The sequence below is a fragment of the Doryrhamphus excisus genome, chromosome 4 (genome assembly GCF_030265055.1).
Source record: "Doryrhamphus excisus isolate RoL2022-K1 chromosome 4, RoL_Dexc_1.0, whole genome shotgun sequence".
Taxonomy (NCBI): domain Eukaryota; kingdom Metazoa; phylum Chordata; class Actinopteri; order Syngnathiformes; family Syngnathidae; genus Doryrhamphus; species Doryrhamphus excisus.
In genome coordinates this window covers 2,531,705-2,554,000 of record NC_080469.1, presented here as the reverse complement: position 1 = coordinate 2,554,000, position 22,296 = coordinate 2,531,705, and the positions used below count along the sequence as shown (strand labels likewise).

General features: G+C 40.8%; 2 protein-coding genes across 13 annotated transcripts in view; one reads left to right on the top strand and one right to left on the bottom strand.

The window, feature by feature from the left end:
* Positions 1 to 11,247, bottom strand: part of LOC131127713 (citron Rho-interacting kinase) — a 65,642-nt gene extending 54,395 nt beyond the window's left edge. For 4 of the 8 annotated variants that reach the window (XM_058069864.1, XM_058069869.1, XM_058069871.1 and 1 more), the window contains exon 1: positions 10,977 to 11,245. The gene's annotated coding sequence lies outside the window, so the exon portion shown is untranslated. Of the gene's footprint in view, positions 1 to 10,976 lie in introns of all 8 variants that reach the window. The other 4 variants (XR_009129553.1, XM_058069870.1, XM_058069866.1 and 1 more) reach the window with 3 other exon arrangements.
* The window catches only part of bicdl1 (BICD family like cargo adaptor 1), a 59,812-nt gene that overhangs the window by 6,379 nt on the left and 31,137 nt on the right, over positions 1 to 22,296 (top strand). For 4 of the 5 annotated variants that reach the window (XR_009129554.1, XM_058069879.1, XM_058069881.1 and 1 more), the window contains one exon: positions 19,787 to 20,348. Coding sequence is in view for 4 of the 5 variants with exons in the window: in XM_058069879.1 (XP_057925862.1) it covers positions 19,980 to 20,348 (369 nt within the window). In the remaining variant the exon portion in view is untranslated. Of the gene's footprint in view, positions 1 to 19,544; positions 20,349 to 22,296 lie in introns of those variants that run through there. The other variant, XM_058069880.1, reaches the window with a different exon arrangement.

Here is a 22,296-nt window from a genome sequence, read left to right as displayed (position 1 = left end):
ATATGTTGTTGTTGTATACTTTACTGATCACAAGCGACTCTGGAAAATAATGAAAAGACCACTGCAACATGATCACTTTCTATGGTTTTACTACTTATAGGGATGTCTTTGAGTAAAACAGACACTTTTGCTTGATGATGTAGTCATAGATCTCCGCCAATGCTAAATTATATAGCTAAAGATATTGGTGAGAGGTCGCCACTATGTGTATCTGAATCTGTTCACCCATCAAAATGATCAAAATCAACTCTTCTCCAGCTTTCATTTTTTTGTTGTTTTCAGAACAGTAGTACGGAACAATCACCCTCACTCTGAAGCGCCATGCAATATTTTCATTCACCCCATGGGAAAAGGATGTTTAGGCGAGGGACTCGATTTACACGATTACATGAGGGTGTTTCTTAGTGGTCTCAAGGGAAGCGCAGTCACCAAGAAAATTAGTAACACATCTTTTTGTAATGGATTGAGATCCTGCAGTGCCCACAAGGTTCCCCTGCTAAAAGAAATCACATGTGCACAGGCGCGTCTGAAGTTTACCGGTGAACACGACAAGGCTCGGACGAATGTGATGTGGTCAGATAAGACCAAGACTGAGGTCTTTGGCATCAACTCGACTTGTTGTTTGGAGGAGAAGAAATGCTGGCTAACAAAACCATCCATACTGTCAAACATGGAGGTAGAAACGTTCTGATTTGTGGATGTTTCAGAAAGGGTACAGAGATACTTTACCGCATTCAGGGCCGATAATCGAAGGTATTATCCTGGATCTGGTCTGCTCTACCACCTGGCCATCATATTTGAACTAAATACTCCACCTATTGTCTCAAAAACAAAACGCGAAATAAGCTAAAAAAATATCAAATCTATCGACCCCCTGTTTTTTCTTCAATTCTCACTGGCAAACACCCACTGTCTGGGGACCCCTCTGAACTGGTCACCTATTACAACAACACCCTCTCATCTTGTGAACTGCCCCCTAATAAAATCAAAATGATCTCTTTCACCCACACTGCCCCGTGGTACACCCCTCACAATATGAAATCCCGTAAACACCAGCTTGAGAGACTGCACAAGAAATCTGGTCTAAGCCTCCACGGACTTTCTACAGCAGGGGTCTCAAACTCAATTTACCTGGGGGCCACTGGAGCTAGGGTCTGGGCAAGGCTGGGCCGCATCAGGTTTTCAAAAAAAACCAAAAAGCATTTATTAAAAACAGAAAAATATACAAACTTTTTCAGAGTTTTGGTTCCGATTTTCTACAAGAAAAGCTCTGATAAAACATTCCACTGTTCTCAAATATCTTTTTATTTTTCTACACAAAATAAGATGAAAAATAAATAAACAAATCAAGAATAAAGAAAATCAATCAATCAGTAATAAATAAATATAATAATAATAATAAAAACTTAAGAAACCACATATAGTTGGTGGGTAGACAAATTATTTTTTTCAGATTAAAATTAACAAAGCTTTATTAGAGCCCTGTAGACATGACAAAACACGACTATAGTCACATTTATACTTTTTTTTATATACTTTTTACATATTGCGCAACTGCAGGGTCTTGAGACACATGCTAACTCGCAAACTAGAGAGCTAGCGACCTAAACGGTAGCCTTCAAGTTATTTCCTTTAAACTTAAATAGCCAAAAACTTACCACTTCCACATGGATAGGGAGGATAGCTATTAACAGTTATTTAACCTTTAACATGAACATTAATCATTAATCATTTTTTCTGGGTACATGATACCATACAGCATCCATATCAAACTTGCGCGGGCCGCACTAACATTAAACTTTCATATCAAGGCGGGGGCCGCAAACTAGTGTCCTGCGGGCCACATTTGGCCCGCGGGACGCGTGTTTGAGACCCCTGTTCTACAGCAATACAAAGATGTTTTAGGGATGAGCAACAATACTACTCAAATGTCATTAAATCTGATTCCAGCAATCACCAAATCCAACAATGAACATCCGTACTTCTAAACCCCAACAACCGCTCCTCCACATCCTTCACCATCACCATCATCACATTTCTAATCTTTCTCCCAGTCCAAAATTGACAAAATTGACAGTTCCCATCATCTCCCCTCTGCCCACTCTTTGTGTCCTGACCCACCGCACTCTTGCTCCACTCAGCGGCGCTCTCATTTCAAACCCATCAAACTCACTGAACTCCCAACTGGCATCAAGACTCTCGCTTGTTCCCTGGATCCTATTCCTTCTTCACTCATCAAACCCTGTCTCCCCGTAATCTCTCCTCTGATCACGAGAATCATAAACTCCTCACGACTGGCTCTGTTCCGCGGCCTCACAAGCTGGCAGCAATCATCCCTACACTCAAAAAACCTGGTCTTGATTCTCACAGCCTTACAAATTTCTGGCCCATATCCAAAGTTCCCTTCCTGTCTAAAATGATTGAAAATGGCATAGCTGCTCAAAATCAAAATCACCTTAACTACAACACACCGTTTAAACCAGTCGGTTTCCATCCCAAACACAGCACTGAAAGAAGTCTTCTCAAAATCACTAATGATCTTCTTCCCGCCGACTCTGCCCATCTCAGCATCCTCCTGGACCTCAACCATCCTATCCCGCCTCAGGACCGGTCTCAATATCTCTGACTCTGTTCTTCCCTGGATTCAGTCTTATGCCACAAATCGACAACAGTTTGTGCATTTCAAAAGCTGCTCCCACTCTATACCTTCTTTATCACAAGGTGTTCCCCAAGGTTCGGTGCTTGGTCCTCTCCTCTTCATCCTCCCACTTGGAAACATCATTCGTTGTCATCGTCTCAGTTTTCACAGTTGTGCTGACGACATATATCTCTACTACAGTAAACCTCGGATATATCGGACTCGGATATACCGGAAATTCGCTCACAACGAAGAACCGATTTTTCTGTAATGCATTTCCAATAAAAATTCATTGCATATATCGGATTTTTTATAACGGATTTCGCCTATTTCGGACAAAATCTCCAGTCCCGTTCCAATTTCCCTCGCATATATCGGATGGCCGAATCGTGACAGGCCGCTATACGACGTCATTTGCAGCGTTGCCTGCGCGATTTATATTCACGTCGCTAGGAGTGGTTTGGCGGGTGCGGGAATCGTCGAAATTGCTACGACCATGCCACCCAAACGAAAAACTCTTACCTTTCAGCAAAAGTGTTGTAAAGTATGCCGAGGAACATCCAGGGGAGAAGCAAGTGACCATAGCCGCCAAATTCGGTTTGAAATCTTCAACACTGAGTGACATTCTCAAAATTCTCATATACCGGATATAAATCCGATATATGTGTAAAACGGACATTTTCCGGTATACGCATATAACGGATTTCGCTTATATCGGACAAAACCAGTGGGAACAATTGAATCCGATATATCCGAGGTTTACTGTACCTGCATCACTCCACCCTCACCAACTGCCTAACTGATATCAAAACCTGAATGAAACACAACTTTCTCAAACTGAACAGTGACAAAACACATCATCACTGTTGGTCCCAACAACATCACAAAATCAAGACTTCTGCCTCAATGTGGACAAAACCCCCCTCACTCCATCCCTACTCATCCGCAACCTTGGTATCCTCCTTGATTCGATTTTCCACAAGTGCTTCTCATTTGAACCACACAGCATTTTTCCATCTTAAGAACATACTAGCCTGACTCTGTCCATCACATACATTTCCTGCCGCTGAAATTCTCATCCACGCTTTGGTAACATCCAGAATTGTCTGTGGTACACCATCCGAAATCCTCAACAGACTGGAGTACAGCCAGAACTCTGCTGCCCGCCTCCTCACCTCCACCTGCTCCCGTGAACACATCACCCCTGTCCTTCAAAACCTCCACTGGCTCACCGTCCATTTCAAAGTCCCTCTGATCAGCATAGCTCCATTAACACAATCCCTCCTGTCCCCTTTGCTCCTCAGACTCCAACCTCCTGACACTTCCCTGTAGGACCAAGCTCCAAACTCGGGGAGACAGAGCCCTCTCCATCACCACCCCCAAAAATCTGGAATTCATTGCCCCAACCACTCCATGCCTGCACCCATCGGTTTAAAGAAGAATCTAAATAAAGAATCTTAAAAGAACCAGTCGGTCTCTGGACCCTAATTCTGAGGTGTGTAAAACCCTGGTGACAAACTACACTAAATATTTAAAAAGGGTGTCTCCACCCACTACTATGTCACTATGTGTAGCCAGGGGGATCAAATACTTACTTGAATCATGAAATACAAATGCATGTATAAAGTTTTTATTGAAGTGATATGCAGAATCAGTATGATTCGGAACAGTCTACACGCATTGATTGTGACCTGGCTCCACGTTACATGCAAGTCTGATGCCAGAGTACAAGATGTTAAAGCACCAGGTGGCCAAATTTCAGCAATAAAAATGGGCGCATGTGGATGTCAGACTCGATACATGCATTCCAATGTCTGGCAGGAACAACAACGTCATCATGATAAAGTTCAAAACAAAATAACAAGTTGGTATTGTTGAGGCAGAGAAACAAGCTGAACAAGCATCTATACTGTACATCAGGGGTCTCAAACACGCTGGCCCGCAGGACACTAGTTTGAGGCCCCCGCCTTGATATGAAAGTTTAATGTTAGTGCGGCCCGCGCAAGTTTGATACGGATGCTGTATGGTATCATGTACCCAGAAAAAATTATTACGTTTGATTCATGTTCATGTTAAAGGTTAAATAACTGTTAATAGTTATCCTCTCTATCCGTGTGGAAGTGGTAAGTTTTTGGCTTTTTAAGTTTAAAGGAAATAACTTGTAGGCTACCGTTTAGGTCGCTAGCTCTCTAGTTTGCGAGTTAGCATGTGTCTCAAGACCCTGCAGTTGCGCAATATGTTGTAAATAAAAAGCGTATAAATGTGACTATAGTCGTGTTTTGTCATGTCTACAGGGCTCTAATAATGCTTTGTTAATTTTCATCTGAAAAAAATAATTTGTCTACCCAACCAACTATATGTGGTTTCTTAAGTTTTTATTGTTTGCCGTTTTATTATTATTATTATATTTATTTATTACTGATTGATTGATTTTCTTTATTCTTGATTTGTTTATTTATTTTTCATCTTATTTTGTGTAGAAAAATAAAAATTAAGATATTTGAGAACAGTGGGATGTTTTATCAGAGCTTTTTTTGTAGAAAATCGGAACCAAAACAAAGTTTATTTTTTTTTTCTCTTTTTAATAAATGTGCGGCCCAGCCTCACCCAGACCCTAGCTCCAGTGGCCCCCAGCGAAATTGAGTTTGAGACCCCTGCTGTACATAAATCAGCATATTGTATTTTCTTATTTCTGTCATTATTTTATCCCTTTCATGCTTCTTTTTCATACATAAGTGGAAGTGATGGGATGGAATATGCTCTGTTTGGACATATTGATAAATAAATGTGTAGTGTTCATGTCTTTGTAAAGGGCTAAACTTCCTAAGTATGATTTCCCTCTAGATAGAGCTCATCCTCGTTACAGCAGTCAAGAGTGTGCCGCAGGAAATCCTTGAGTTGACAAAACAAAACACATGCGCTGTGTGTTCAGAAAAGCTCAGGAAATCTATAAATAGCCGCCTCATGCTCACATAACAGTGTTTTTCACCACCACTGGATATATTTAGTAGGATGCGTGATAAACAGGAAGGCGGAGGAATGATGGACAGAATATTAAAAGACTCTCCCACACACTTAAAGCAACATAATAAAGTCAAAGGCATTAGAGGAGTGGAGTGATACTGTGTGTGTGTTCCTGTGTTTCTGTGTTTTCGCATGTGGTCCATCTTCTGTGATCAGCGGGAAACAAACAACACGTGGTCCGTAAGATCACAGGCGAGAGCATCTGTGTCAAAGCAAAACATGACACACGTTTTTAGCTAAAAAAAAAAAAGAACTGGCTGCTACTCATGAATAATTGCCAACAAATATGATGTAACGCTATGCTTATGAAGCACTTAGGGGACCTTTCTTCGCATTGCTAATTTTTTTTCAGAGCCAGGTTATTTCGATGTTTATTCATGTATTCATTTTTTTGTAGTTAGAAGTGGTGGAAGAGAAATGAATGACGTTGTTTTTTTCATTGACATTCAGATACCGTTTTTATTGCAGCGTCGAGGTCAGGGCTTTGTGGAGGTCGGTAGAGAGGTGGGCACATCGATCCAAATATCAATACTATAGCACCACCAAAGAGTGAAACCATTCTTTTTTTGTGGCGTGCCTCTAGCTGGGAGGATAAATACTTTGGATCCTGCACCATCCCCTCAGACCAGAGCTGTCCTATTTGATTTAGTGTTTGAGCGTGAAGTGATGAAGCTCGCTCGGATGAGAGATGAACCTGGACCTGGATGAATGACAATTTTCACAGGCATTGATACCGGTAATGGTAGTAGTATCAGTGTCGTATCAATAATAGTGTGATCATTCATTCATTTTCATATCATTCTTTTTCCTCACGAGGGTCGCGGGGGTGCTGGAGCCTATCCCAGCTGTCTTCGGGCGAGAGGCGGGGTACACCCTGGACTGGTCTCCAGCCAATCACAGGGCACATATAGACAAACAACCATTCACACTCACATTCATACCTATGGACAATTTGGAGTCGCTAATTAACCTAGCATGTTTTTGGAATGTGGGAGGAAACCGGAGTACCCGGAGAAAACCCACGCATGCACAGGGAGAACATGCAAACTCCACACAGAAGATGGCCGAAGGTGGAATTGAACCCTGGTCTCCTAGCTGTGAAGTCTGCGCGCTAACCACTAGACCGCCGTGCCGCCCAGCAACATTTTCGAGTTCTCTATTATATTTATGTTGACAATTATTTATTTTTATTCCATCCATCCATTTTCTGTACTGCTTCACGGGCTACTAGGTTCACGGGCATGCTGGAGCCAATCCCAGCTGTCTTCGGGCGAGAGGCGGGGTACACCCTGGACTGGTCTCCAGCCAATCACAGGGCACATCTAGACAAACAACCATTCACACTCACATTCATACCTATGGACAATTTGGAGTCGCTAATTAACCTAGCATGTTTTTGGAATGTGGGAGGAAACCGGAGTACCCGGAGAAAACCCACACACCACACAGGACATTCAAATCCCCGAGCAGGGAATGAAACCCAGGTGTGTGACCTGCACGCTAACCACTTGGTCACTGTGCAGCCCCATTTATTTTTATTTTTAATTATCAATTTTATGTTGGGGCTGCACAGCGATCGAGTGGTTAGCGCGCAGACCTCACAGCTAGGAGACCAGGGTTCAATTCCACCCTCAGCCATCTCTGTGTGGTGTTTTTATGTTCTCCCCGTTCATGCGTGGGTTTTCTCCTCTTCAGGAGGATTCAGAGGACAGACGCATTCAAAGATGGAATGATATTATGTAGTGTACTACACTGATCACTGATGTGTTGGTCATTTTAATACAACGTTCAGTGAGACACACAAGTACCAGACTTGATCGCCAGAACAACAGGCTTTTATTGCAGGTTGTAATTCTCAACCCCAATATCACTTTCTGTCCTGTCTGCCCGCCACACAACACGAGAACACATTTACAGCAATACATACATTTTGTCATATTACATATGTCTACTATATTGGGTAATACATGTGTAAACCTGATTATAGGGGTGTTATTTCATGTCTTGAGGGCTCTAATAATGTTTAAAAAATGTATTTCTATGTTCTTACTAAATTATCTTATTATGATTGAGTCTGTAACCAATTAACAATGGATTAGTGTATTAATATTATATATATTATTAATATTTGTTTTTTTTTTATTTGTTTGTGTTGTGTGATTTATTCTGATTCTAATGACGTTCAACTAATTAAAGTTAAAGTCACAAAAACCTTCAATAATTTTGGAAAATTTCAAGTAAAAATGCTCGGTATTATTATCACTCCTGGCCCTACATTCACTTGGTATCAGATCAATACCAAAACTTGCCAGATTGTTACGCACAAAACAATTGTGGTTATGTGGCATCCTCACTGATCTTAAGGACAATATTGTCCCGGACATTTTACACCTTCAACGCTAGGCTTCAAAGAGACATATCCAAAATGAAAAAACAAGTTTTTCTCTGCATCTCCATGGATGATTGTGTTGTCAACATTAAGGTTGGAGAGTCACGGTTACTGTAAATATGAAAATATAGTTATATTTGCTACTGTTTGAGTCTAAATAAAGCTGCTTGGTCAATGATACCAATGGAAGGGCTAATGCAAATGCTGCTAGGTTTGTTGCATTCTTATTTAGTTTTCATGCTTCTTGTTTACATGTTTTACAGTGTTAGAATTGTCTTCTGTTTTTTCCAAATTTGGTTTGGTTGCCATTTTAGCTGACGTGGCTGTATAGCAGGCGGATAGTGATGCAAGCGCTGCAAAGCAGTTACTATAGCAACACAAATGCAACCATGCAGGCCCATGTACCGGGACTTGTTTACTTTAATGTAGAATATATTTGCAGGAAGTGCTGTAAGTCATACTAGCAATTCTCTTTCGTATCTCTACAAAATACCCGAGTTCAATTCCACCCTCGGCCATCTCTGTATGGAGTTTGCATGTTATCCCTGTGCATGTGTGGGGTTTTCTCCGGGTGCTCCGGTTTCCTCCCACATTCCAAAAACATGCTAGAACTCCAAATTGTCCATAGGTATAAATGTGAGTGTGAATGGTTGTTTGTCTATATGTGCCCTGTGATTGGCTAGCGACCAGTCCAGGGTGTACCCCACCCCGCCTCTCGCCCCAGGACAGTTGGGATAGGCTCCAGCACCCCAAATGAATGAATGAATGAATCTCTACAAAACAGATCATTTTGACAGCAGGCATTTGAAGATGTCAATCAATTACAAACACAGTAATGATATTACAGATGGTTACATCCCATTTTAGTTATCACTCACTTGCATGGCCGACACACCAATACACACACAGTACAAATAGTACATCCTGTTTTAAGTAAATGACGAGTAATAGCCATGCAAAACACTCTCAGTGTGTCATATTATTTGATTATTTACCATGCAACTTTTACTGCTAATTGGCCCGGATATTATCGCACACAAGGTCACTTTATGTAATATGCCTTACATAAAATACAGCAAACACACCACAATACAGTTGACTTCTATTCTACTTCACAGTGTACCCCGAATAAAATATACCAGTCACCAATGAGCATTCAATGAGTGGCTTGTTCTTTGCACATATATGAAATATGCAACACAGTCTAATCTGTAATTCATATCCCCATGAGTCTGCAGTCTGTGTGATAGCAAATGTACCCCACCCCCAATCACACACAGATTCAACAAATCAGGCCATCAAGTGTGTCCAAACTTTTCTACTGAGGAAATGACGAATCGTGAATAATAACAGAATGATTGTGTTACAAGACCATACGCAAATATAAAAAAAACTGCTTCAAACCCTACTGGTGGCTTGATGTCCATATTCTCCTTCCATTTTGAATCAACATTAGCAATAAAAGTGTAATTATTAGATTGGAAATCAGCTCCAGAAGCTAGCTCGGGAGTATTCAGTGGTGCAACACTGCCCCCATGCACCTGAAAGGCTGATTGAGGTACTGCAACTAGTTCACCTGCTTGCTTTTATATGCTCTGTAAAAAAACGACTTCCGATCATATATTCATATATTGTGTTCACCGTTGCATGTTTTGAGGCCAGATTGTGACGTAGACGTTTGACTGTTCAAGGACCCCCGAACAAAGTACAAAATCTAAACGCTCGACAAAAAAAAACTAATGGTAAACGGCCATTCACTTGCATCTCGTTTTCCTACCTTCAAGGTACACAAAACGCTGTTAGACTGTTAACGCATTGATGCTGAGTCATCAGTAGGTAATGGGGGTTAGAGTTACCTCAAATATAGCCACGGTGAGAAAAGAGAATCGAACCAGCAACCTCCAAATTGGGAGAAAATCCCTCTTTCAGGAGAGTACTTCCTGAAAAAAAATCCCTGCATATCATTCTACCGCTTTTTCCTCACGAGGGTCGCGGGGGTGCTGGAGCCTATCCCAGCTGTCGCCAGCCAATCACAGGGCACATATAGACAAACAACCATTCACACTCACATTCATACCTATGGACAATTTGGAGTCGCTAATTAACCTAGCATGTTTTTGGAATGTGGGAGGAAACCGGAGTACCCGGAGAAAACCCACGCATGCACGGGGAGAACATGCAAACTCCACACAGAGATGGCCGACGGTGGAATCGAACTCGGGTCACCTAGCTGTGAGGTCTGCGCGCTAACCACTAGACCGCTGTGCAGCCCCCCCCTGCATATCATTATTAGAGTTATTAATATCAATGTTCGACTTTGTTCTTTAATTGTATTTTTAGAACGTAGCCAATAAAAATCAAGCTTGTACATTCCTGTATTATGCAATGAAATATGCATATTTCCACATGAGTGTACCAATTATTATATTTTGTTTCTATCACCACAATCATCAATATTCCTGTGGAGTCTTTACAAATAAATCCTATTGCATACTTAGCAGCAAGCTTCTTTTTTAGCGCTCCACTAGCCTCGGAAATCCTGCTGTTACCATAGCGATACTTTCCTCCAAGCACACTTTTCATCATGCAATGTTTTCAACTTATTCGGAACGTTCCCTGTGAGACAGGACGAGTCCAAATCAACTTCCACGGATGAATCCAATGTGAGGAAAAAGCTGACACAAAAGAGCGGAGACGGCGTGAGTGCCACCTCGGGGAGTGATGGGGGAAGATGTGCGAGAAAGCATCTGTGTCGTGACCGAATGGATCTACAGCGACAGCGTAGTTGCCGCTGCAACACAACACTTATGTGGTCATGAAGCTTGAAGCTGTGCCGTCAATCAAATTTGGATCTTGAATACCGGGATGCGAAACGAGACTTTTGAGCGACATTCACAACGAGCAGTAAAACAGCTCAGCACTTACTCAGACTGCTACAGCGGACACCTTTTCCTTAAACACGGCACCTCCTCGAAGACACCAGCCAGACTGAGCGCTTCGCTGCTTCGTCAAATTTGTGGGTGTCATCCTCACTAGGGAGAGAGATGGAGATGGAGAGGAGAAGAGAGAGGGAGCACAACCGGCGACTGCTGCTGCTTCCACGGAGATGAGGAGGAGAGGAGATGCAAGAGAAAATGCAGCAGCTCCGTGATCACTCTCTCCCACCCTCCCACTTCTTCTCAGGTCTTTGCTTGGTCTCCATGCTGCAGCAGATGTCACTCATCACATTTATGCAAGCGGCGTGAAACTCAACCGGCAGCCTCGAAGTGGGTGATACTGCAATTTTTGGGTATAGATCCGGAACCAAGTAAATACAGGGATGATATTTTCAAGATCCTTGAAGGATTTTGTGATCTTGATGTCTTCATCATGCATATTCGCAGGCCACGGCCCTGCAAATTTTCAGTTTTTTGGTAAGAAAAATACCATATTTTCCGGACTATAAGTCGCACTTTTTTTCATAGGTTGGCTGTTCCTGCGACTTATACTCCAGAGCGACTTATAAATGAAAAAAACTGTTTATGTTACATAAACACTGGACACCTTTTCTGTTCATGTTTATTTTTTGTCTTATGTTAGCATTATGTTAGCATATCTTACACCTATTCAGCCTGTTCTATATTCTTTTATTATTGTTAGAACTTGCCTTCCAAGAGGACGTAATGTCGGTTTTGGTCAAGTAGTTTGTAAACTAAATTACCAGCAAAAAATGCGACTTATACTCCAGTGCGACTTATGTATGCTTTTTCCTGACCTAATTATGCATTTTTGGCCTTGTGCGACTTATACTTCTGAGCGACTTCTAGTCCAGAAAATATGGTAATTTTTAATTTTTTAATCCAAAATCGGTCATTTTCAGACGCGTGCAGACCTCACAGCTAGGAGACCAGGGTTCAATTCCACCCTCAGCGATCTCTGTGTGGTGTTTTTATGTTCTCCCCGTGCATGCGTGGGTTTTCTCCGGGTACTCCGTTTTTCCTCCCACATTCCAAAAACATGCTAGGTTAATTGGCCACTCCAAATTGTCCATAGGTATGAATGTGAGTGTGAATGGTTGTTTGTCTATATGTGCCCTGTGATTGGCTGGCCACCAGTCCAGGGTGTACCCCGTCTCTCGCCCGAAGACAGCTGGGATAGGCTCCAGCACCCCCGCGACCCTGGTGAGGAAAAAGCGGTAGAAAATGAATGAATGAATGAATGAATTTTTAGCTAGGAGCCCAGGGTTCAATTCCACCCTCGGCCATCTCTGTGTGGTGTTTTTATGTTCTCCCCGTGCATGCGTGGGTTTTCTCCGGGTACTCCGGTTTCCTCCCACATTCCAAAAACATGCTAGGTTAATTAGCGACTCCAAATTGTCCATAGGTATGAATGTGAGTGTGAATGGTTGTTTGTCTATATGTGCCCTGTGATTGGCTGGCGACCTAGTCTAGTCTAGTCTAGTCTAGTCCAGAAAATATGGTAATTTTTAATTTTTTAATCCAAAATCGGTCATTTTCCCACAGAAAACACATTTCATTCACTACAGTAAACCTCGGATATATCGGATTCAATTGTTCCCACTGGTTTTGTCCGATATAAGCGAAATCCGTTATATGCGTATACCGGAAAATGTCTGTTTTACGCATATATCGGATTTATATCCGGTATATGCGTAAATCGGATTTTATCCGTTATAAAAAGGCACTTCCTTGACTATGTTTCCAATGTACCTGGACTGGGCAATGAAAAGAGACGTAAGGTAATGAGAATTTAACTTTATTGGACTCTGAGCATAACAAATTGTTAATTAAGCTAGGCCCTGTTACGCCCATCAGGCCTACGTTATTTCCAATAGTGAGGTTAAGATCTCATTCACTGCTGTGCTAGTATTATTGACGTCACTCACTTTTATATTTGTCCTAAATCTGGAGCCAGGAGAAAGACAATAGCCAGTGACATCAACAAGATTAGCATAACGATGCGGCCATCCGATATATGCCAGGGAAATTTAATGGAAATGCATTGGAACGGGACTGGAGATTTTGTCCGAAATAGGCGAAATCCGTTATAAAAAATCCGATATATGCAATGAATTTTTATTGGAAATGCATTACAGAAAAATCGGTTCTTTTTTATCTGTCCGTTGTGAGCGAATTTCCGATATATCCGAGTCCGATATATCCGAGGTTTATTGTATAAGCTAGTAGGAATTCATAAATCTGTGATAACACCGTTAAAATGTACGCTTCGCTAATAATGTTTTTCCGTCAAGCCTTGAGATTCCGCACTTTGTGTGAAGGTTCTCAAACATCCCAATAGTTTAGCACAAAGTTGTGCATAAAGTGCAAAAGTAAAACTGAGAGAAAATCATTTTTTTTGCAAGTCTCAAGTCGGTCCACCAATCCGTTTTCTATGCTGCTAATCTATGCTGTAGCCAATCCCAGCTGACTATCCCAACATGCTAACCACTCGTCCACCATGCGGCCCTCAAGTAAGTCTGAAGTCTTTAATCTCGAGTCGAGTCAAGTCCTAAGTCATAGGATAGATAATCCCTACCATTCTTGATAGTCTGTCGCTCGGATTGAACCGTTCAATGAGGCAGATTCTGTGGGAAATTTGGGCGTCCACCTAGAAATGAAACAGTAAATGCCATGTTAGATGAATACTTTGTATGGGGACACATTTTACTCAGCACAATTCACTGAAAAGCAAAAGTACTTTGAAGTCAGTCGAATTTCGGGTCCAGAGTCATTGATGTCAAAGTCCAAGTCGAGTTGGAAAACTTTGATGATATTGATATTGATGATAAGTCGAGTCCAAAGTCATCAAAATTGTTATTCAAGTTCAAGAAGTTATTCTACACCATTTTTCATCGATTTATTTCTCTCCTTTTTATTCTGCCACATTTTTTGCCCATCCCTCATTTCCCAAACTATTCAAACCAATCCAACGTCAAAATGTTCAGCTCTTTCAAGGACACGTTGGCTAACATTCCCACATTTACCAGTAACTGTAAAATAATTGGCGGTCTACTGCTGGAAAATTGGAGCTGGAAATTGACAGCAATACGTACTGTTATCACGCTAGATCAGGGGTCTCAAACACGCGGCCCGCGGGCCAAATGTGGCCCGCAGGACACTAGTTTGAGGCCCCCGCCTTGATAATGCAAGTTTGATATGGATGCTGTATGGTATCATGTACCTAGAAAAAAATTATTACGTTTGATTAATGTTCATGTTAAAGGTTAAATAACTGTTAATAGTTATCCTCCCTATCCGTGTGGAAGTGGTAAGTTTTTGGCTATTTAAGTTTAAAGGAAATAACTTGGAGGTTACCGTTTAGGTCGCTAGCTCTCTAGTTTGCGAGTTAGCATGTGTCTCAAGACCCTGCAGTTGCGCAATATGTTGTAAATAAAAAGAGTATAAATGTGACTATAGTCGTGTTTTGTCATGTCTACAGGGCTCTAATAATGCTTTGTTCATTTTAATCTGAAAAAAATCATTTGTCTACCCACCAACTATATGTGGTTTCTCTCAGGAATAAGTTTTTGGATAAAGCCAGTAGTAGTTTTTTCTTTTGTCTAGTTGTTTGCATAAACCAAACCAAACCAAATGCTTGATTGAATATAATTACTCAGGTATCATTATCATTGATATTAGTAAAGGTGTAGGAAGAAAGGCAAGTATTTCACTTGCGTAATAAGACAGCGTTCATACTGGCATGCAAATAGATCACACCTCCACCATCACACCTACACTTTCCTTTCAGACTCTTGGGAAATAATTGAATTTGTCTCTGCCTTTAAACCAAGGGGATTCATTTTTTAGAAAAACTTTATAAGATTTTCCCAATTTATTCTTATTGTTTTTTGATCTTCACTAAATAAACTGAATTTAAATATTGGTCAATTAAATAAATTTTGCTGTTAAAGAGACACTTAGTGAGGATAAGCGGCATAGAAAATGGATGGATGTGAATATATTATTATGTTCTGCTAAGATTGCATATAGTGATAGACCGAGACATGGTGGCTGATGTCAATGCAGTATTTTATTAACAAAATATCAGCTCACCCAGAGTGAAAAAGCACACAAAAGGGCAAAGTACCAATATAACAAAGAACTAATAAAACTCACCATGGTAGTGGAAACAGGAATGTGCCCGAATAGGAGAATAGAGAAGATTAAAACTTTTCACAAATAATCCAACACACAGGTAACAGGTAACAAAAATAAACTATATGAAGCAATTTCAGTAGAAATTACACGTGAATGCTGAAGCTGAGCTGAAATGTTGTAATATCCTAGAAACGTATCGAACTCCAGTGGCCAACTGTGGATCGAACCAGCAACAATCACGTTGTGGGATGTTGTCTTTTTAATTTCAGTGGGGAAAAACTCACATAAAATTGTGAAAAAAATAAGCAGAATAAGCAGGAGGTTACATGTAGCATTAGAGGTACAATTAATTTCTACCACTTGGGGGCAACACTGAATTGTCTTGTTTTTTTTTTTTGTCTTGTTTTTATTGTAGAAAATCGGAACCAAAGCACTGAAAAAAGTTTGTATATTTTTCTGTTTTTAATAAATGCTTTGTTTTTTTTTTTTTTTGAAAACCTGATGCGGCCCAGCCTTGCCCAGACCCTAGCTCCAGTGGCCCCCAGGTAAATTGAGTTTGAGACCCCTGGGTTAGAGCAATAATTCAGCGACCTAAATTAATGTATGACACATACAAATATATAATATAGTAAAAAAAACAAAAAAAAAGTTTAGACTCACATGTGCACCAAATCAAGTGTAAACATTTGATGATGCTGCATGTACTTTAGTTCATCACATTCAATCAATAAACTACACCATGGCGAACATGACCCACTCAATAATACACCATACCATACTGTGTAAATACTATCTGCAAAAAACTAATGAGGAAACACTGCCACCCAATGGCAACTGTTGGTAAATGTACAGTATGGAGTATACTGTACATGTGTGATTCCATCTGGAGGCTGGAAGAGGCTTTGTCACTGAAAAGCGTCAAAATATCTGATAAAACATTCCACTGTTCTCAAATATCTTAATTTTTATTTTTCTATACGCAAAATAAGATAAAAATAAAAAATAAACAAATTAAGAATAAAGACAATAAATCAATCAATCAGTAATAAATAAGTAAAATAATAATAAAACAGCAAATAAGAAAAACGTAAGAAACCACATACAGTCGGTAGAGAAATTATTTTTTTCAGATTCAAATGTACAGTATTAACAGTTATTTAACCTTTAACATGAACATGAATGAAACTTAATAATTGGACCCAATTAGCAAGTTAGCATCGTACTCAGTTCCATCTGGGAGCAGCGTCGTAACTTTAACAACATGTTTTTATGAGATGCTTTATCTTGACGTGTATTTTCCCTTTTATTCCAAATCATTTCCTGCATTTATTTGTACCCATAAGCGTCATAAGCCTTTAGCTTCATTGCTAATCCAAAGCAAAACAGGGCGGGGTAACAGTATGGGCGGGGCAAAATCATGTTAATTGTGTTCGGTGTGCACACAGCTTTAAGCTGTCATTTCAACATTAGACTTTGGCATCAAGGTGGGGGGCCTCAAACTAGTGTCTCGTGGCCCGCATTTGGCTCGCGGGCCCGTGAGTTTGAGACCCCTGACTTAGAGCAATCCCTACTACAAAGTACTGTAGTAAGACACTTGGTCACTACAGCTGAAAATAATACCAAATATAACACATAATGTATGTACATCTACAACAGGGGTGAGCAAACTACGGCCTGGGGGCCATATCCGGCCCACCAGTTGCTTTCGAAGTATTTCAACTTTTAACATACAAACTTGTCAGATGTTTTAGTTAGTAAAAAAAAAATAAATCAAAAAATCAATCTTGCGGCCCAAAGGTCACCGGATCATCATGAGGGGGGTGCTGGAGCCTATCCCAGCTGTCTTCGGGCGAGAGGCGGGGTACACTCTGGACTGGTGGACAGCCAATCACAGGGCACATATAGACAAACAACCATTCACACTCACATTCATACCTATGGACAATTTGGAGTCGCTAATTAACCTAGCATGTTTTTGGAATGTGGGAGGAAACCGGAGTACCCGGAGAAAACCCACGCATGCACGGGTAGAACATGCAAACTCCACACAGAGATGGCCGAGTGTGGAATTGAACCCTGGTCTCCTAGCTGTGAGGTCTGCGCACTAACCACTTTACCGCCGTGCCGCCCATCATGATTTTTTTTCAGGCAAAATTGAGACGAGCCTTAATGTTCTTTTTGTTCAGCACTGTTCCATGCTTTCTCCATTTGTGGAAAGGGGCTCTCACTGTGGTTTGCTGTAGTCCCAAAACCGTACATTTTAATCACTTATTCACACAGGACCATGTAGGTTTGGATTTTTTTCTCTGTTAAAAATCAAGCCATTTAAATTTTTTTGATGATTCAAGTGTGACAAAGTGCTAAAAAAAAACAAAAACATCAGGACTCGGGCCAACGATTTTTCACACCATTGTGTTCCTCCTCAACTGTGATCATCATAACACATCCAGCATTACTCTAATGAGGATTATGTAGGCTTCAGATGAGCTCAGAGGAAATCACCCGTTATCTAGTCATGGCGTGGACCCCCCCACCCCCATGACCCCCTACTGGCCCCTGAAGCTAAAAGACTTTAGACCAGCAGGCTGTGACCCACTTCTTTTGTGCCTCGACTTTATCAGCTCACGAGGCTTTGTTTGTAGTCATTCATCATCAATGCGCTACACATTCCATACGCACCATTATTGCATTCATATCTGGGAATTTAGCATTTTCCGGTTCTTTGCCATTCGCCTACCATTGACCTATATTTACAACTTACTTGTTCTTCCATGGAATTGTATGAATTTATTCCCAGTAGTCTATTATCATCATTAGCTGCTGGTTTTCAGTAGTGTATGTATGCAGTAGTCTGATGTTGGCGTCTTATATTAGCTCAGCATGTTTTTGAAACCGGAGTACCCAGAGAAAACCCACACACCACCCCGCACAGGACATTCAAATCCTCGAGCAGGGAATCAAACCCAGGTGTGTGACGCTGCACGCTAACCACTCGGTCACTGTTACAATGTTACAACTGTTTTTTCAAGGTACACGGAATATCGTATTCTACGGCTATATATATTTATATGCATGGAATCTAACAAAAGAAACATTAGACTCCAATGCTTTCATCAGAAAAAAAAAAGTTTGTTTCTCCCTTTTTCCGCTTTTAAGTAACCAGCAGTAGATCATGGGTAAGTTTCAGGAAAATATCAGTCGCCGACTAAAACCAGCTTTGTGTGAAAAATACATTTCAAGCATACTTTTCTACTACTTCCACTTCCTCTTTGGTGTCGAGTGTGTTTTTCCATGCAAATGATTTATGCCGGGCTGCACGGTGGTCGAGTGGTTAGTGCAGCTAAGAGACCCGAGTTCAATTCCACCCTCGGCCATCTCTGTGTGGTGTTTTTATGTTCTCCCCGTGCATGCGTGGATTTTCTCCGGGTACTCCGGTTTTCCTCCCACATTCCAAAAACATGCTAGGTTAATTAGCGACTCCAAATTGTCCATAGGTATGAATGTGAGTGTGAATGGTTGTTTGTCTATATGTGCCCTGTGATTGGCTGGCCACCAGTCCAGGGTGTACCCCGCCTCTCGCCCGAAGACAGCTGGGATAGGCTCCAGCACCCCCGCGACCCTCGTGAGGAAAAAGCGGTAGAAAATGAATGAATGAATGAATTTTTAGCTAGGAGCCCAGGGTTCAATTCCACCCTCAGCCATCTCTGTGTGGTGTTTTTATGTTCTCCCCGTGCATGCGTGGATTTTCTCCGGGTACTCCGGTTTTCCTCCCACATTCCAAAAACATGCTAGGTTAATTAGCGACTCCAAATTGTCCATAGGTATGAATGTGAGTGTGAATGGTTGTTTGTCTATATGTGCCCTGTGATTGGCTGGCGACCAGTCCAGGGTGTACCCCGCCTGGGATAGGCTCCAACAACCCCCTTTGAATGAATGAATGAATGAATGTATAATTATAATTTTTTTGTTTCATAAATGTTGTTTCAATGCTTGTTGTAAGCTGTTATTTATTAGAGTTTTTGTTGTGTTGCAATAAATATTTTTTAAAAATATTATTTTAATTAAGTAATTAATTATTATTAATTTCTTTTTTTTTATTTTTTTTTATTAATTTTTTTAAAAAAGGGGTTCTGAGATTAAATAATGTACACATGTATGCACCTTTGTTCTTTTCTCCATATTTTTAATGAACAAAAATATAAAAAATGTATTTTTTCCCTCCACCTATAAGCATGTCTTTCACACTTTTAAAATACCTTTTTATGCCTCACGTTCTCTGTTGATGAGGGACTTGAACCACATCCTCCTGTTCATCAGTGAAGGTTCCACATCTCTGTGAACGCACCAAAATATGGCGCGATCCTTCTCAGCCAATGGCGTGCTATCTTAAGAACAGGTTGCAGTTTGACGTCATCGGTGGGGGGCGGGAGCGCGCATCGGAGCACGGCAGGGCGACTTGAGCATGCAGCGGGATCGCGCTCATCTCTCTCTCCCCCCCCCCTCAGCCTGACGTCTCCCGAGTAACAGGCTGTAAAGGCGGTAATGGAGGACCCAGAGGAGCACTGCGACGGGATGGACGCTGACCAACGCACCATGTGGATTAAACCGGGATTAAAAACATTTGCCGTGTCTTTGTAGGGACTTGTTTTCCGGGATTCGGCGAGAACCAGAACTGACTTAACGACGAGGGAGGGACGTCGTTAAAGAGGTCAGAAGAATGGATGAATTTTTCCTTACGAGCCGGTCTGTGCAGCCCAACCCAGTCCGAGCAGGGTGGGTTCATCCGGCGTAAAAAAAAAACAAAAAAAAAAAAAAACAGTCGCCTCCGGTGATGTCCGCGTACTGCCTCGACCTGAACGCGTCTGGAGTCGGGAGTCCAGCACCACTGGAGCTGGACAGCGACTCCTTGGAGCCACGCCACAGCCAGACGAGCCTCCATCCCGGCGGTTGCCAGATGCTTCACGCCGGCTCCGGAGGCCTCGGCGTGGCGTTGGAGGAGGAGCTGGCCGTGCTCGGTGAAGAGCAAGGCGACGAGGAAGAGCTCTCGGTGGTCCACAACGCAGACTTGCTGTCGCTCTTCCGCCAGAAGGAGAAAGATTTGGTTTTGGCTGCCAAACTCGGCAAAGCTTTATTGGAAAGGAACCAAGATTTAAGCCAGCAATATGAGAAAATGCACAGAGATCTTCACGACAAATTAGAGGTAATTAAAACTCCTGTTCTTATTCAAATCAATGGAAACTTTTGGTACAATTCTCTGCTATTCGAGTCTTATTTATACGATGCCAAATCTTAACCAAAGTTAAGATGTTACCCAATAACAATAACACATACGTATAGGAAAAATACTGCAAATGAAAAATACTGCAATCACATACAGTAAATGCTGCAGGATCACACCCCAAAACATCTGCATGACAGAAATGCTGCAACTTTACGGAAAACAAAACAGAAGTTAACAATACCGAAGACGTAAGAAATTACAGTATCGTAGAGCAGCTGAACTTCTGGGCATCCGGCTCATTTGGTTGGTTGTCGTTAGGTAACTAACTAACTAAATAACTAGCCGGCTAACACCGATATCTAACTTAACATAACATAAATAATTTGACAATGATTAGATAGTGAACACATTAGCCTGTTAATTGTAAGTTGTATTTTTAAATCACTCCTGAGGATGCTGAGGTTCTCAATGGGAGTGACCATGATGGATAGGATCAGGAAGGAGTACATCAGTGGTCAGAGAGGCCAGACTGAGATGGTTGGGACATGTCCAGAGGAGAGATAGTCAACATATTGGTAGAAGGATGTTGCGTTAGAGCATCCGGCTCAGGTTTTTTTTTTTTCCAAATCTTGTAGTATTTCTCTCATGTGCTGGTGTTTTGTATGCTCTTTGTGTGTACTGGACAGGCATATGTTGCTGCATGTCTGTCGGCATATTGTTGCTTTATGCCAAATTGTCTTCACAATCCATATTTTTATTCTCATTATGTAAAAGTACAACAAAAGTTCATGCAGTTCCATTCAATAGAACATATATCACGGAGATAATTTGGATGTCAAATGATGTTTTTTTTTTTAATTTTAAAAATACAATTTGACCAGAAAAAGTCAAGAAAACAATTGCGATTGTGGAAAAAAATTAATTTCCAAGAGTAATATCAAAATATTAGGAGAATAAAGTCAGAATAATAAGAAATAAAAGTGGCAATCTTATGAGAAAAAAGTAGAATAAAGTTGTAATATAATGAAGAAAAAGCAAAAATATATAATATTATATATATTATATAATTAGAATTATATTATATGTAATATATTATAATTATAATATTATTATATAATATTTTATATATATATATATATATATATATAAATTAATAGTGTGAGAAAAAAAAAACAAAAATGTAATGTTAATGTAATATTAGGGATATTATATTCATTTATTCATTCATTTTCGACTGCTTTTCCTCACGAGGGTCGCGGGGGTGCTGGAGCCTATCCCAGCTCTCTTTGGGCGTGAGGCAGGGTTCACCCTGGACTGGTCGCCAGCCAATCACCGGGATATTATATTATATTATAATATATAATTGTCCTAATTATTATAAGTCAAAATATTACAGCAAAAAAGATTCACAAGAATATCATCAAATTATGTGTCAAATGTTTTTTTAATGCAAAAATGTGCAAAAAAAATGTATTGTAAGGATAAAAAGTTCCTATGCTCCTACAGTTCATCACCTCCAACACAAAGCTTCAGACTTTTTCTTTAAATGTATTCCATATCTTAGCATATTTATGACTTGGTTTCCACAATATTTCATACATATTTTCGGATTAGAGAAATTACAAGATGTAGACTGAAAATGGTACCTGGGCCGCACTTTGGACTCCCTCAGTGTAGACCTAAAAGCCCTTCATTGAAGTATATAAGACAAATCACAACAGATGATTGCAGATGACAACCACTGTCATTCATTCATACCCAGTATGGTGTTTACTATAAACACTGTATCTCTTTTGTTCCTCATGTTCAAATCCTTCCCAATACAACATGTGGTCTGAGGCAAAAAAAAAAAACAGCAGACTAATCCCCTCACTGTCGTCTGAATCTCCTGTATATCTGCTCAGCCCTTTGATCCATATTCATCCTC